Below are 17,796 nucleotides of genomic sequence, written 5' to 3' on the forward strand. Positions count from 1 at the left end.
ATGCCCAATGCGACATATGAACCTGCTCAACTTCCTTGCACTGAAAGCATATTTGTTAAAACAGACCCTGAACATAAAGAGATTCTAGAAGTGGGAGTGGGAGACTGAGTCGTGAGTTATGAGTAAAGAGGCAGAAAACAAGGCATATACAGAGAGAACCTGAGAGACCCATGAGAGGAGGTCAAGTTAGGTCAATCCAAGTCTTCTCTAGGACTGTTTCAGGAGCTCTTGGCAAAAATGCTCTTTTTGTCTGGGATCAAATAATCTTGGGGCTGCTGGTAGCCAAGGATGTTGCCATACGAAAAGGTCTTACCTGAGATGGAAAGCAATAAAGGGAATACACCAAAAATAGAGAAAGTGGGGGAGAGAGAGCAGGTGTGTAAACATGTCTGTTACATGGTGTTATCTTGTGAACCCCTGGATCCAGCCACACCTGAAGTCTTTTGATTTACCAGTTTTATAAATCGATGATGCATTCTTTTTCTTTTAATTGGCCTATGACTTTCAACAGAAAGAATCTTAAGTAGAACAGGTTTAAGGAAGGCTGAGCAGGAGAATACAAGGAGAAATGGAGCAGGAACCATGGACTGTGAAAGTAAGAGCAGTGCCTTTGTGTAGTCAGGATCTACATGAGGTGAGGAGACTCTTTTAAAAGTAAAGAACACAGAGTGATGCTTAGGCAAAGACTAAAAGAGATGGAAAAACTGTCTTTGAAAAAATGGTCAACTCTTATCTCCTGGGCAAGCGGCCAGCCATGCTCTGCCACTAAAATGCAATACTCTCTTCACTATGACATGAAATATTTCAGGAGGAGAATACTGCTATTAATATCTAAAGAGATTTTCCACTATGAAAATAATTTTCTGCAAACTTCCTCCATTCCATTCTATTAGTAGCTTCTTAATTATAATAAAGCATGGCATTTACCATACCAAATAGTTAAAGGATGTGGACAAAAAAAGAAACTTCTACACTTCTTTTCTTGACTTTTCCCCATCCTGAGTCTCTATGAGTGCTAGACAAAAGGCTGGCATTTTCTTCATGCTATCGAGTCTCCAGACTTGGCAACACTTTTGTTGAGGTAATCATTTGGTTCACTTTTCAAAAGAATAATAAAGAGCTGCCCTTTATTCCCTTTCTAAAGTCACGCTGACATGAAGCAATCAAAGTAACCCAGTCCCTGCTTTGTTCAAATTATAGACATCAGTGGGCATCTCTCCTGGGAATTCAAAGAACAGACGCGTGCGGTTGAGTGAGGCATGTTGTTAGCAGAATAAACCAGTTTGCTGGATGTTTTGTTTTTACACAGACAACATAAGTAGTGATTACAGTTCACTTGGGTTTTGCACTGATCGTCAAAATGCTAACAGTCACTTAAATCACTCACGGCCTGGAATAATCACCCTGAAAGGAACTGAGAGGGTACAACCTATGAAACGGAACTGAGCACATGAGAGGTATTAATGGGCATGGTACAAGAGGTCTTTGTCAGAATAACAGAGGTGCTGGAAGACATGAATTAGATATCAGCTGTACTAGGGACTCTCAGTGACGTGAACACAACAGGTAAATGGTGCAATTACAAAGGTGACCATAACTCAGACAGCATCTTTCTCTTTTTGAGAACAGCTGAAGCCGGGTTAGACTGTGTGAATCACTCGGTGGCTTGCCGTGGAGGCTGTGTCCTATTTTGCCTTGTGGAGCTCTTTTAGTATGGACGGAACAGAAATCTGGGAGGATGTGCTGCCAAAATAAGAGACCGCCTTATTAACTATTAGACTCTGATGGCCCACCGAACAAGAGGACTCCTTCGAATCATCACTAACAAACCAACCCAAGCAGCCCTACATTTGCAAGAGTCAAAGGAAACTAGGAAAAGAGGCATCTGGTCCCTTTTTTCAGAGCTGTTTATTTTGCAACTAGCAAAAAGGGAGTCAGCTCTTTCTGACTTTTTTTTTTTTTTTTTTTTTTTTTTTTGGTGGAGTCCGGTGAGTCTGGGAGATAAAATGGCTAATTCTGACTACTACTCGTGACAGGTTCCCTGATATGAGGTCGTTATAAAGTTGAAAACATCTCAAGGATGCCTACTTAGGCAGAGTCTGCTCAGACCTGATACTGAGTCCAAACTATCCTTAGTAGGTAAATATATTTCTAAGAATAAACATGTACAATTTTATCATCAGCTAAAAGTATTATTTTAAATGCTAAAAAGTACAAAAATAAGAGTATAAATAAAAAGTAATATTTTAAGAAGATTTCTAAAGCAGAATACAAAATCTCAGAAGCCCCCTCCTTCCATCTGCTTTCCTCACACCCTGCTGACCCCCATGACAGCTACACAATCAGCATGAGATCCTAAGTCAGTGAGCATTCAAAGGTCTCCTAGACTCTGGTGGGGCCTGTGTTTCAGGGCATAATTTACTCTGGTTTATTTCATCCACATCTTCTCCCTCTCTGGGCTGGAAATCATGGTTAATCAAGCAATAGTAACTTTTCAAGAGACAATGATAAAAAATAACTTTCTTTGAAGTCCACAGTCCAAATAATACAAGCTTTTTCCTTCTAATAATCTTCTAGCAGTTCGCTCTAATACTAACTTCAGAGCTGATTCAGTTTCTTTCATGTTCTTGCTGTTATTTTGCTTTTTTCTATCCTGTTTTCTGTCCCTCCATTCATGCATTCAAATCTCCCACCTCCTTTATTCCTTCTTCATATCATTTTTTCTTTGCCTTTAACTGTTTAACACTTCTGAACTAATGCTTTTAAAAAATATTTGTGCTATACTTATTGAATAAAGTTTATGTGTCCCAAAGTTTTCAAATTATTTTTGAAATAATTGGTCATTGGTCCTTGATAGAAAAAGGTTTCCCATTTTTACTTCAGACCCTATTTCTTAATTTCCTTGAAATGTATAATGAGGTTATCTCTCAGCCATCTCTTTTCCAGAATAAATGTTTTTCTCATTGTCTCTGTTTTCTAGCAACTTGATCACTTCTATTATTCTCTTTTTAGATACTTTTTCATTCGTTTTCTATCAGGTAAAATGAGAACATCAACCGTGTGCTCAGCTTTGAGCTCTGAGACACAGTTTCTACCCTTGAGAAGCTGTAAGAAGGACAAAATGTATTGCTTTCTGTTCTTGAGACACGGTGGTTCAATCTTACACAATCCAGTGTTTCTAAGGTTTAACATCAAGCTATGTTAACATGGACCTTTTGGCCTCCCACGCCCCACCTGGGGAAGCTGAGATTACTTCCTTTCACAGAATGACAAAGTGCCAGAGGCTCAGCACAAGCAGAATTCTTGCACAGATCTTCCAACAACTTGGACATGTCCCCTTATGGCGATGTGTAGACACACTCTCATTTCAAATGAAAGTATTCAGTCTAGTTCCTCAGTTGTCCCCACACAGGAACCACCCTGATGGTACTTACTCTGGGATGTAGAAAGAGTGGAGAAAGCCGACTTTGTTCGACCTGCTAACCATTCCAAGCTCTCATGCATGTTGGCCAAGGCTTTGAGGTCGCTGACATCGCGGAGGATGTCCTGTGAAGGGATTAATTTATCACCCAGGTTCCCAATAAGAACTTCTGACTCCTTGCCAAAGGCTGCTCTGCAAAACAAATCAGAAACACACTTTACTTATAGCATGGAAAAGATAGGGGTGGACAAGATATTCTGAGGCATGTCTAGCAAAATGGTTGTTATCGTCACTATATTACAGCATGCTATTTTTCCTAGGTTTAATTTTGTGAGAACATTATCTTATACATAAACGGGCTTAAAATTACTCTTGTAGGAGAAAGAGTTCCTGTTAGAAGAATGAAGTGACTCTGATGCTTGTACCTTCAACCAGCATGGGCCTGACCTCTACAGTGATGGTCCCTGGGGATGGCTTTTTTTTTTTTTTTTTTTTTTTTTTTTAACATCTTTATTGGAGTATAATTGTTTTACAATAGTGTGTTAGTTTTCCCTCTACAACAAACTAAATCAGTTATACATACACACATGCTCCCATATCTCCTCCCTCTTGCATCACCCTCTCTCCCACCCTCCCTATCCCACCCTCCCTATCCCAACCCCCCAGGCGGTCACTGGGGATGGCTTTGACGCCTGCTCTTTCGTAGGTTTTTCCCTTACCTCTTCTGCTATGGAAGTTGAAGAACAGCTTAGGGTGTTAAGTATACACATGGTTTGAAGGTGATTATAATATATAAAACAAACACGTTCACCTGGCAGCTTGAAAATCTTTTAAGCTGTTCAAAAGCAGAGGGCCCAGCCTCTCTGAGAAAGCAGATAATAGTTGAGATGGATGACAGGCCTCATTCGTTCATTTATTCATTCATTCATTTACTTGTTCTAACGAGGATCTGAGGCGAGGAAGCTACACAGCGTTAAGGCATTCATTATTCGGACAGAGAAACGAGTACGAATCAATGAGGGATCCTTTCACTGGCTGAAAAAACATAATTAAGTAGATTTCACATACAGTCCAGTGTCTTCATAATGTTTTTGTTTGGGGGGGGGGGCTTGAAAAATCACGTTATGTGGGGTTAGAGAAGAATGACATTGGAAGGGATCCTGAAGACCGTATGGCACAGCCAAGGCACAGGTGGAGAAATGGAGGCTGATGTTCTGCCTACACGACACACAGGAACTAACCCATAGTTCTCTTTCTTTCAGAAACAGGGCTGAAATGATACAGGAGGACTGAAGATGTTAGGGAGAAAAATCATGTCTTTTCAGGAAAGTTATACAGAGGCGGGTAAGCAGAGATGATGCTGCGGAAGGTAGAACAGGTAGCTGAACAGTTTTCTCTAAGTCCCCAAACTTTGAAAACTCACAACACCTTAAGTTAATAGAAGCAGGGGAGTTATTTCAATAGAACAAACCAAACCAAGTTTCAAGCAAGCAGTGATTATTAGCAGCGGACACACAGTCAGAATGATGCTTAATTGACACATAGGCATTTAGTGCTCAGCACTGCAGCAGACACTCAAGGTTGAAAGAAGTTAACTGCTCTGAATTAAATGCCTACCTATTCAGTTATTACTAAATGCGACCAAGTAGTGACTCATGATAAGGCTTCCTGCTTCAACAGAGGGTAACATTTTTTATGGGAAACTCACGATTGAGTTGGTTAAGTTGTGGCTACGAAGGCAATAACGGTGCGGTGGGCAGAGCATGGAAACCCCGGGTGTGCAAACAAACCTTATTCGGGGGTCCTGTAATAGGGCTTGGGCGGGGCCTGAAAATCTACATTTCTGACGAGTTTCAGTCTCCTTATCGGGGAAGCATGCTTTCTTTCTTTGAATAATAAGGGTGAGAGCACAGGCTTCTAAGTCAGGCAGAGCTGGGTCTGAATCCTAAGTCTGGCACTCACTCACTGTGTGATGTTGTTTAACTGCCCTGAGCACTGTTAGCTAGGGGTAATAGTACCGACCTCATAAGAAATAATGTTAAGATGTAGATGAGGTGATTTAAAGATCTTTACTGGGAAAATTTCCATGATTACAAAAGGAGAGAGAAGAGTGTATAAATAATAACAAACTTCCATATAGCCATTGCTCAGCTTCAGGTATTAGCAAGTCATGGTGAGTATTATTTCATTTATCCATATCTACTCCCCATCCCCCTTAGAGTATTTTGAAGCAAACCATTCAGGTGATGTGAAGTGCGGAACACAGTGCATGGAACTGGGTAAAAGCTAGTAAGTTGTAGTTATTATTATCCTTAGGTCTGCTGAGATGGCTGGTTTATGGAGCATCAACCCAGGGTATGCTGTGACAAATAAATTGAAATCGATGAGTGATGAGAAGTAAATAAATTAGATCTCAAGGGCTAGTTTTACAAATGGAACATCATAGCAAATGTCACTGTGTCTCAAGAGTCCAGACTTCTCAGAAGCTTTAAGAGCTAAGGCATTGTGACAGAAACCACCAGTTGCTTACCCAGCAGCCATGTTCCCATGCCTTCCCAGTCAAAGGACCTTGACATCACTGTGATAAGCAAGGTACCCAACGTAAAAACAAAATCAACCAAACCAAAAACCCTGATGGGCTTCCCTGGTGGCGCAGTGGTTGAGAGTCCGCCTGCCGATGCAGGAGACACGGGTTCGTGCCCTGGTCCGGGAGGATCCCACGTGCCGCGGAGCGGCTGGGCCCGTGAGCCGTGGCCGCTGGGCCTGCGCGTCCGGAGCCTGTGCTCCGCAGCGGGAGAGGCCGCAATAGTGAGAGGCCCGCATACCGCAAAAAAAAAAAAAAAAAAAAAACCCTGCTGAATTTCCCAGCCCCTCTTGTTGCTGTGGCGGGGTCAATGAGATATAAACTGGAATCAGGAAATGGGCTTCCGAGAAAGTTCTTCCAAGCAGTCTTAGTTGGCAGGGACCTCTTTTGCCTTCCCCTTTCTGGAATTCAGCCAAGGTAAGTGAAGCTGTGGTAGCTCTTCTTCAAATACCAGGTGACCTCGAGTACGAATATCATGCCGAGAATAATGGCCCCAAAGACAGGAGGGCATGCGGGCTCGGATGACATCATGGAACTGCCACACGGCCCCAGACGATACATTTCTGGGCTTCGTGTTATAGGAGAGAAAATGAAACCCTGTTTGATGAAGCCACTGCTATTCCAAGTTTCTGCTAGTAAGCAGCGAAATGTAATTTCAACTGACACAGTTATCTAATTAGCATAAGTGATGTCATCTTCAGAAAACTTTCTCTGAATGTAGATACCCCTATAATGGAGTTACTGGGGAAAGCAAAACAATATCTCTTCCATGATTTGAGCCCAGCAGACAGTTATAGTATCTTCCCCTTGGCTATCACTCAGTCAAGTTGTAAATATTTAGTTTTTTTAATCTGTCCTATATATCAACTCTCCCAGCCCCTTAATCATCTTTGATAGCTATAACACACAAAAAATGCCTGTGAGCTGGGTGGTTAAAAAGCAACAAGGGAGGCAAACTGCCTTTGAAAAACAGGCTTGGAGCCATTTTTACGCATGTAGGTGTAACCCTGGGTGGAATTGACAATCAAGACAAATGTATTTATGTAGCAGTCTAATCTGCTTATGCGGGATCTCTGGGACCCGGGCATGTCTGCCGTGTGCTGCTGGCACTAGACGTCTATCCCATTCCCCTTTGGCTCACAGAGATTTGCTTAACTTCCTCCGAGGGGAAAGCAATAGATGGAGAAAAACACAAACTGCCTCGTGTTGAATACACAGTAGACATCTCATTTGACAGGAATTCATAATCACCCCCTAAAAACCTGGAGAGAGCACCAGAACCATGACATGGAGAAGAAATGATTGACAGCTATAACCATTTCACACGAAAAACCAGTCCTTCGAGGATTTGTGTATGTCAAAGAGTTTGGTGGACGGGTTTTATGTGTTACAATAACCTTAAGGGGATGGCTCTAGCTGCTCAACTACAGATTTTTTCCTAAACCCTCTAATTTATTAAATAAATTATGGCATATCCACACTGTGGAGAACTATGCAGTCATTAGAAATTACATAGTAGAAAATATTTGATACCATAGAAAAAATGTTTGATATAGTTTATTTTTAGCCATAATATGAAGTTGAGTAAAAAAACCTGTAGGCACTCTATATTTAAAAAGAACATAATTATATATCTATATGAACTGAAAAAAGATTGGATATCTGTATACCAAAATGTTAACTGTGTGACTGGATCACGCTTTGTGTCTCTCTGTATTTTCTATACTTTCTCCAATGAACGTGTTTACCTTATGATTAAAAACAAAAACCTGAAAGCCCTACCACAGATGAGAAAACCTTTCAGATGGATGCATCGAGCATTTTAACACGGAAAATTGGAGGACATGGGTATTACAGTTACTTGAGCCGAACTGGAGGCAATGGTTGGTTGGTCTAAAAGCTGGTTTGGACCGTGGCTTCAGGCTTGCTCAAGATGCAGCCAGAAGGGAACCCTCCTGCACTGTTGGTGGGAATGTAGATTGGTGCAGCCACTATGGAGAACAGTTTGGAGGTTCCTTAAAAAACTAAAAACAGAGTTACCATATGATCCAACGATCTCACTCCTGGGCATATATCCAGACAAAACTATAATTTGAAAAGGTACATGTACCCCTATGCTCACAGCAGCACTATTTACAATAGCCAAGACATGGAAGCAACCTAAATGTCCACTGACAGATGAATGGATGAAGAAGATATGGTGTGTGTGTGTGTGTATGTGTGTGTGTGTATACACACAACGGAATACTACCTAGACATAAAAAAGAATGAAATAATGCCAACATGGATGGACCTAGAGATTATCATACTAAGTGAAGTAAGTCAGATAGAGAAAGACAAATATCATATGATATTATTTATATGTGGAATCTAAAAAAATGATCAAATGAACTTGTTTACAAAACAGAAATAGACTCACAGACATAGAAGACAAACTTATGGTTACCAAAGGGGGAAGGGGGGGTGGGGGGCAGGGATAAATTAGGAATTTGGGATTAACAGACACAACTACTATACATAAAATAGATAAACAAGGACCTACTCTATAGCACATGGAACAGTATTCAATATCTTGTAATAACCTATAATGGAAAAGAATCTGAAAAAGAATAGAAATATATGTATTTGTATAGTCGAATCACTTTGCTATACACCTGAAACACTGTAAATCAACTATACTTCAATTTTTTTTTTTTTTTTTTTTTGTGATACGCAGGCCTCTCACTGCTGTAGCCTCTCCCGCTGCGGAGCACGGGCTCTGGACGCGCAGGCCCAGTGGCCACGGCTCACGGGCCCAGCCGCTCCGCGGCACGTGGGATCCTCCCGGACCGGGGCACGAACCCGCGACCCCTGCATCGGCAGGCGGACCCCCAACCACCGCGCCACCAGGGAAGCCCTATACTTCAATTTTTAAAAAATGTCCTCAAAAAAAAAAACACACACAAAAAAACAGATGGCAGTCAGTGTCCACTGTGGAGGTCTCATGGCTAGAATGACTACCCCCCAGCATCTGGGTTAGTACTGTTTCTTCTTTCTAGATCTGAACTTTTACTTAGCCTTCATCTTCTGCTTATTATGAAAGCACATTATTTAATGAAGATATTCAATATGTTTATGTGAAATGGGCAGCAGAATAATTATTATCTGGAGAAGGTGAAACAGAGGCATTCAGTCATGGCCTAAAGATCATCTGATATACCCAGGAACAGACATCAGAACCCAAAACTTGTATGTTTCAGGCACTGAACCTATGTGAGAAGTCACCTTTATTATCAGTAGGCCAACATGCTCACGTAGAAGCCTAAAACACTGAAGGAGTGTGTAAAACCTGTTAAGTTTCATTTTACCACACAATTATAATCTTTAAAGAGCTTGAATCTGACAAGAAATCATTTAAGAGAACTTTGCCAAGAGTGTAAAACCTGTTTAATTTAATTTTACCACACAATTATAATCTTTAAAGAGGTCGATCTGACAATTCATTTAAGAGAAGTTTGCCAAAGATGTGAAAATTGTCTCCATTTAGTCTTTAAATAATTCTGTTATTCCCTGAAATCTTGGGAAGGAAAAGAAAAAAGTGCACTTTCAGCAGACCAAATGCACTTATGAAAGAGACATCACAAATAGTTTCAAAGTGACGGATTTGCAGAACTGGGCTACAAGTGACCACATAACATACATGCTCAGACCCTGTCCCACTCCCCAAATCTTCTACTACTACCTCCCATTGCTGTCCCTCTGTAAGATAACTGCCCCAGGAGCCAGGAAACACTCTACAAAGCGCAGCCCCCTATGATCCAGAACAGAGCAGGGGAAAGACACGGGCTGGCTCAGGTGGAGAAGCAGACGACCAGACGCCTTGCGTCCTGGAGGGGGCAGTGCTGTACCCACTCTGAGTACGGAACTGCTTTCCTTGCCTGAAGTGTTCCGAGGAGCACCACTATTAGGAGATTTATTCAAGCTCTTACTCGCAATCGTGGTACGCTATTCAACAAAGTTGCTGGCCGAGAAACTTACCGGGTGAAACGGCTGATGCAGGATTCAGCTACGGTCCAGTTGGGAGACAACATGTACGAGGCTAGGGTGCTGGGGTTCTTTGACTCAGGAGGCCAACATACAGTGCTGTTATTTATTTATCTATTTTTCCAGTAACAAGAAAGTATAGGTCTGGGAATCCAATGATTAGAAGTAGGAATGGTCCCTCTTCTCATTATTAATACTACTCATGGGGCTTCCCTGGTGGCGCAGTGGTTGAGAGTCCGCCTGCCGGTGCAGGGGACACGGGTTCGTGCCCCGGTCCGGGAGGATCCCTCGTGCCGCGGAGCGGCTGGGCCCGTGCGTGAGCCATGGCCGCTGAGCCTGCGCGTCCGGAGCCTGTGCTCCGCAACGGGAGAGGCCACAGCAGTGAGAGGCCCGCGTACCGCAAAACAAACAAACAAACCAAAAAACTACTCATGGAGGTTCTGCTCCTGTTCCCACAACTTTGGTCTAGAGGCACTCAGGAAGGAATGCTTCCACCAGAAAAATACAACAATGACTAAATTATAATGGGTAAGAGAGATTGTCCACCAGCTATTCTGGGCTTCTCACACTACTGAACCAACAGGCAGAGAAAGGGGTCAATTTGATGCCTGGAAGAACTGACCTCAATTGCCAAGGACAAAGTGAGTTGCTTCGATGAAGTAAAGGCGGAGAGGACTATGTCGGATTCACTGGAACCCCTTTTAGTATTTCCAGGTCCACAGTAACAGTCATGGAAAAAAACCCATAGCAGCCAACTAAAGGCAGAACTGCCAAGAACTCAGCCTTTTTCAGGAACAGAGGCTCATTTCAACACAAATAGGTAAAACACTCTCAGCGGCTGAGCGCTGTCAGAGGGCAAGGGCAACGTGGGATGGATGGTAGGAGAAAGAAGTAATAAATGTCACCAGTTAGAGAAACGTGACCAGTTATAGAAATGAAGGCTGTAGCAGCCCTGCATTTTTATGCATATACTAATCAAGGGTTTCTTTTTGTTTTCCACTTCCTAATTTTTTTTTTTAATTGAAGAACAGCTGATTACCAATATGTGTTAGTTTCAGGTGTACAGCAAAGTGACTCAGTTGTATATATATATATCTTTTTCAGATTATTTTCCATTATAAGTTATTACAAGATATTGAATATAGTTCCCTGTCCTTATTGTTTATTTTATATATAGTAGTGTGTATCCATTAATCCCAAACTCCTAATTTTTGTGGCAAAATATACATAAAACTTACCATTTGAATCATTTCTAAGTGTACAGTTTAACGGCATTAAGTACATTCACAATGTTGTACAACATCACTATTTCCAGAACTTTTCCATCTTCCAGAAGGAAACTCTGTACTCATTAAAGAGTAACTTCCCATCCCCTCCTCCTCTCAGTCCCTGGTAACCACTATTCTATAGTTTGCCCCTATGAATTTGCCTATTCCAGGTACCTCATATAAGTGGAATCATATACATCCCTTTGTGTCTGGCTTATTTCGCTTATAATATTTTCAAAGTTCACCTGTGTTATAGCATGTATCAGAATTTCATTCCTTTTTAAGGCCGTGTATTTCATTGTGTGTACACACCACATATTGTTTACCCTTTCATCTGTGGATGGACATCTGAATTGTTTCCACCTTTTGCTACTGTGAATAATGCTTCCATGAACATTGGTGCACAAGTACCAGTTTGAATCTCTGCTTTCAATTCTTTTGGGTATATAAAGAGAAATGGAATTGCTGGCTTATACGGTAATTCTATGTTTAACATTTTAAGGAATCACCAAACTGTTTTCCAGAGCGGCTGCATCATTTTACATTTCCACCAACAGTGCACAAGGGTTCCAATTCTTCTACATCCTCATCAAAATCTACTATTTTCCATTTTATTTTTTAAAATAATAGGGGGCTTCCCTGGTGGCGCAATGGTTGGGAGTCCGCCTGCCGATGCAGGAGACGCGGGTTCGTGCCCTGGTCCGGGAAGATCCCACATGCCGCGGAGCAACTAAGCCCGTGAGCCATGGCCGCCGGGCCTGCGCGTCCGGGGCCTGTGCTCCGCAACGGGAGAGGCCACAACAGTGAGAGGCCCGCATACCGCAAAAAAAAAAAAAAAAAAAAAAAGTTAAAATAATAGTCATCCTAATGGGTGTGAGGTGAGGTGCTATTTCTTCTACTATTTTACATGAGGAGCTGGTAGTATTAACTTTCCATTCTAGTTCAGAGGTCACCATATATGAGGAATCACATCTGCCTTGACATGGGACTGCAGAGATCCTAGACTTGAGATGAATTCAATGATGGATGAGGCTGACTCACCCTTGCTGGGGAGAGAGGAATAATTCCTATAAATGATGAGTAGTTCCCTTGAATTGGGCAGAAGTACCAAGTTTTAATGGATACAGAATAAAAAGGGGTGGACCCTGAAAGTCCAGGCTTGTTTGCCCTAAGATCCATTCCTCACCTTTGCTGTGATCTGTATCAGGGGGAGGCGGGGGTTGACTCCTGCCAGCTGTTTTCCAGGTTCTCAGCTGGGTACTGACAATGGGAGGCCCTGATGGGAAACTGAAGGCTAAAGGGAAAGGAGAAGAAGTCAGGGCATTGCTATTCCTCTCCCTCCCCCTCTGCCTTGGGTCATGTCTCCAACAGCAGACACATCTCCTTTTTGGCTCTAGCGCCCACCATGCCCCAAATTCCTCTGGGTACCTTTGTGCTCCAGTAAATGGCTCTTCCCTTTGGAAAGAGCTAAAGGGAGGCAGTGGCTCCTTTTTGTTGCTAATCTACAGGTTCTCCTAATGTCCTCTATTTGACACTCAGATCCTCAGTCACCTGTAATAACCAATTCCCTACATTTAATTCCCACTTGAAGGGATTTAGGGGAATACTTGAAGTGGTTTCTGTTTTCTGGATCAGACCTTGACTTATACTAGACCTAATAAGATGTCTGACCATATTCACTGCAGCTGGAACTTGATTAAATTCTTTGGCATGGGATTAATTAGTTCTGTTGTATAGACAGAGAAACGGAGACATGTTAAGGTAAACTGTAAAGACCACTTACAGTCATTATCTGTCAGAACTTAAACTGATGAAGGTTATAAAAAGGTCAGGTCACCTACCTAGATTCCTAACAATACCCAGTGATTCTTACGAGATGTGACAATGACACTTCCATCACTCCTGCTTTTTACAACTGCTCAATCTTCAACACTTTCAAAACCTGTCTAATTTGTCTGTGTCAAAAATAATGGAGGTGGTACCATTCTGATGGGTTCTTTAATCAGGTTTTAAAAAACTTTTTCTAAAATGATCTTGGCTAAACCCTCATAAATAGGAAGAAATAAAACAGTCCAGTTACCTTGATTATAATAATATTTTTTCTTCCTAGAAACTGCTAAACCTCATCACTAAGTCTATCCTTCAATAGTTTTCATCACACAGAATCATGTGAGTAGCTATTTTTCATATTTAATAAGTAATTTCTCCTCTTCAGAAATGTGTCTCCTCCTTCAATAATCACAATCAAAGATTTTTCATTTGCTTTCCTTGCCTACTGTCTGTCCACATTTAGAAACTTGCAATACTCTTAATATACTTGCCATATATATATATATATATATATATATATATATATATATATATATATTGCAGGGGAACTGGGGTTTCTACTCACTCAGAGATGTCAGCCAAAGAAATTAATCATGACTATTATTAAGGTGTGTTGGGAGGTGACCACCAGCTTGTCCCCTTGTGCTTTTAAATCACTTTGTTCACTGGGACAGGCATAAAACACTAGACTTTTGGATTTACTGGCACTGAGAAGGATCTTGGTAGTTAGTCTAAACCAGTAGCTATAAACCTGGCTAGACATTAAAAACTTAACTAGAGAAGTTTAAACAAAATACCTGATGCCAGGGCTTCCCTGGTGGCGCAGTGGTTGAGAGTCCGCCTGCCGATGCAGGGGACACGGGTTCATGCCCCGGTCCGGGAGGATCCCACATGCCTCGGAGCGGCTGGGCCCGTGAGCCATGGCCACTGAGCCTGTGCGTCCGGAGCCTGTGCTCCGCAGCAGGAGAGGCCACAACAGTGAGAGGCCCGCGTACCGCAAAAATAAAAAACCAACCTGATGCTAAACTCGACCTGCCAAAATTCATCTTTAATTGGCATGGGTGGGGTTCGGTCACAGGCATTTTTTTAAAATAATAGCTTTACTGAGATAGAATTCATATACCATAAAATTTACCCACTTAGTATGTGCAGTTCAATGGTTGGTTTTTAGTATAGTTACAGAGTCACACAATCACACAATTAACTTAGAACATTTTTATCTCCTCCAAAAAGAAACCCTGCACCTGTTAGACTTCCCATTTATCCTCAACCCCAGCCCTAGGTCAACACTAATCTACTTTCTGCTTCTATAGATTTCCCTATTCTGGACATTCATATATAATTCCTATTAATAGAAATGGAATCACACAATATGTCATCTTTTGTGACTGGCTTCTTTTACTTAACATGGTTTCAAGGTTCATCCGTGTTCATGCATACAGTAACACTTCTTCTATTACCAAATAGTATCGCATTGGATATATCATGGATCTATCCCATTTTGCTTATCTGTTCATCACTTGGTGGATAGTTGGGTTGTTTCCATTTGTTGGCTATTATAAATAATGCTGCTATGAACATTCACATCTATATTTTTGTGTGGATGTATGTTTTCATTTCTCTTGGGTATATATACTGAGGAATGGAATTGCTGGGTCATAGGTGGTAACTCTAACCCTTTGAGAGTATGTCAGACTGTTTTCTAAAGTGGGTACATCATTTTACATTTCCACCAGTAGTACATGAGGGTTCAAATTTCTTCACATCCTTGCCAACACTTGTGATTACCCATCTTTTAAAATTATAGTCATCTTAGTGGATGTGAAGTAGTGTCTCGTGGTTTTGATCTTCATTTCCTTGATGGCTAGTGATACCGAGCATCTATTCATGTGCTTACTGACGATTTGTATACCTTCTTTAGAGCAGTGGCAATTCTGACCCTTTGATAATTGAAAAAAAAAAATATATATATATATATATTTATTTATTTGGCTGCGCCGGGTCTTAGTTGCGGCACACAGGCTCTTTGTTGTGGTGCATGGGCTCTAGAGCACGGGAGCTCAGTAGTTGCGGCACACAGTCTTAGTTGCCCTGTGGCACGTGGGATCTTAGTTCCCTGACCAGGGATCGAACCCGTGTTCCTTGCATTGGAAGGCAGATTCTTAACCATTGGACCACCAGGGAATTCCTTTGATTTTTTTTTTTTTTGCGGTACACGGGCCTCTCACTGTTGTGGCCTCTCCCGTTGTGGAGCGCAGGCTCCGGATGCACAGGCTCAGTGGCCGTGGCTCACTGGCCCAGCCGCTCCGCAGCATGTGGGATCTTCCCAGACCGGGGCATGAACCCGCGTCCCCTGCATCGGCAGGCGGACTCTCAACCACTGCGCCACCAGGGAAGCCCCTGATCGTTTTTAAATTGGGTTATCTGCCTATTACTGAGCCATACATTCTTTAGCAGATATTTACTAGGAATCCACCATTACCCAGGTCCTGTCCTAGTTCCTCTGGGGAGGGTTCAAAGTCCACTAGAATGATTTTGTAATTTGCTAATATGCCATGACCCACAGTTTGAAAAATGCTGTGTTAAAGTCTGGCTCTGTGAATGTGTTCCTTGATTATGTCTCCCAAAGATGGCGAACTTCTATCAAGCATTTTTATAGAGAAACCCCCCACCTTTCCAATGGGGAAATCTGGCAGTCACTACATTAAACAAAAAGTCAAGCTTGGCATTGCCAATAGCAGCACAGCCAGACTTTATATGAAGTGACATCATGGGAAGCACAAAACACCACCTACATGGGTATTCTTGACAGATATGTTCAGTCTGGATATAATCACAGAGAAACTTTTAGCTAAATTCAGATCTCTACTTGGTAACTGGCCTAGACTCTTTATCGAAGGATTCCATGTCATGAAAAAGAGAGGGAGCTGATGAGACTGTTATAGATTAGTGGAAACCAAAGAGACATATTGTAATGTGTAAACCTTGACTGGATCCATGACACTTTTTTGGTAATTGGGGGAATTTGACTAGAGACTGTATGTTGGATAAACTTTGAATGAAGGCTGGTTTTGTTAGGTGTGGTGTGGTAGTCAGAACAGTGGCCCTTCAAAGATGTCTATACCCTCATCTTGGGAACCTATGATTATGTTACTTTATAAGGCAAAAATGATTTTGCAGATACGATTAAGGTTAAGGACATTGAGATGGGGGGGATTATCCTGGATCTGGGTGGACCAAATCTAATCACAAAGTGAAGAAGCTTTCCCAGCTGTGGTCAGGGAGAGAGATGTGATGATGGAAGAAGGCTCAGAGAGAGGCTAGGTTGCTGGCTTTGAAGATGGAGGAGGAGGCCACAGACCAGAGCATGAGGGTGGCCTCCAGAAGCTGGAAAGGCAAGGAAATGGATTTTCCCCTAGAACCTCCAGGAAGGAACGAAGCCCCGCGGACACCTTGATCTTAGCCCAATAAGACTTGTATTGGACTTCTCGCCTACAGAACTGTAAGAAAATGAATCCGTATTGTCTTAAGCCACTGGTAATCTGTTACGGCAGCAACATAAAGCACTTGGTAATAATGCGGGTGAGAAAGAGAATGCCCTTGTTCTTGGCAGAGTCATGCTAAGAATTTAAGAGTAAAATGTAATGATATCTTTAGTCTACTTTTAGATGATTTGGCAAGAGGGAAGTGTGTATATATAGTTGGAGAGGAAATTGAGAGGGGATGGCAAGATGTTAACAGTCGGTAAATCTAAGTCAGGGTATGTATATATGCAGTCATTGGACTGTTATTTCAACTTTTCTATGGGTTTAAAACTTTCCAAATTAAAACAAGTTCAAGTTTAGGGGGAAAAAAAATCAGAAATGAGAAATAGATGGAAAATTGATGCACGTTTCAAAATCAGTATCTCCCCTGCCCAGAACAGTTCCTAGAACAGCAATCTCCGAGGAATTGCTTCCTAACTGGATCTCTTGACAGTACTCTTTAAGTTTTTCTTCCCAGTGTGCTGAGTTTTGGGAAACAAAGGTTTTGTACGAGGTACAACATAACTTGTATGGTGAGAATTTCATGCACTAAATTAAAAACGTAAACAATATTACTAAAACAGTCAGAGCGCTTGCAAACTGTTCATACTGTTCTCCTTTCAGATCTGGAGGGAGAAAGTTCAGCATGACAGCCAGTTATGTTCTGACATGTTCAATCCACGTAGGCATAAACGCAGAATTTCTTCTGTCATTTCATCTTTCTGTCCTTGTATAGGAATTCTGGAGTAGTTTATGTGCTATGTTCTCATGGGTGAGCACAGAAAAACTATCACGCTCAAATAAGTCTCTTCTAGAAAAGAAAGGCTAGAGGTTTACCAAGGTGATGGCAGGGCAAAGGTCTAGAGACTGAAGCTCAGGCACCATTCTGCTACAGGCAGTTTTACCTATACCTGGGTTCCCTGCCTGACAGACAGACACAAAAACATCACCCTTTTAATCAAAAGCCTGTATAGTCTGGGCTGGTGGCAAAACATCAGGGTTCAAACAGTGAGCCTCCAATTAAAGGCCAAGATTTTAATCACAGGTCAACAGAAGACGACTAGGTGATAAGTTCAAATACTACATTACAGGAGATTCATTATGTAGAAAAAACAACCCTGTTCCTATTTGACTCAGAACTGCATA

The 17,796-nt window shown here is 41.8% G+C and overlaps 1 protein-coding gene across 1 annotated transcript in view; it reads right to left on the bottom strand.

Annotated features, from left to right (window-relative positions):
* EXOC4 (exocyst complex component 4) overlaps positions 1 to 17,796 on the bottom strand; it is an 826,096-nt gene that overhangs the window by 116,876 nt on the left and 691,424 nt on the right. Inside the window, exon 14 of the mRNA XM_059074406.2 lies at positions 3,435 to 3,613. Within this exon, the coding sequence (XP_058930389.1) occupies positions 3,435 to 3,613 (179 nt within the window). The remainder of the gene's footprint in view (positions 1 to 3,434; positions 3,614 to 17,796) is intronic.

This window comes from Kogia breviceps, chromosome 9 (genome assembly GCF_026419965.1).
Source record: "Kogia breviceps isolate mKogBre1 chromosome 9, mKogBre1 haplotype 1, whole genome shotgun sequence".
Lineage (NCBI taxonomy): Eukaryota > Metazoa > Chordata > Mammalia > Artiodactyla > Physeteridae > Kogia > Kogia breviceps.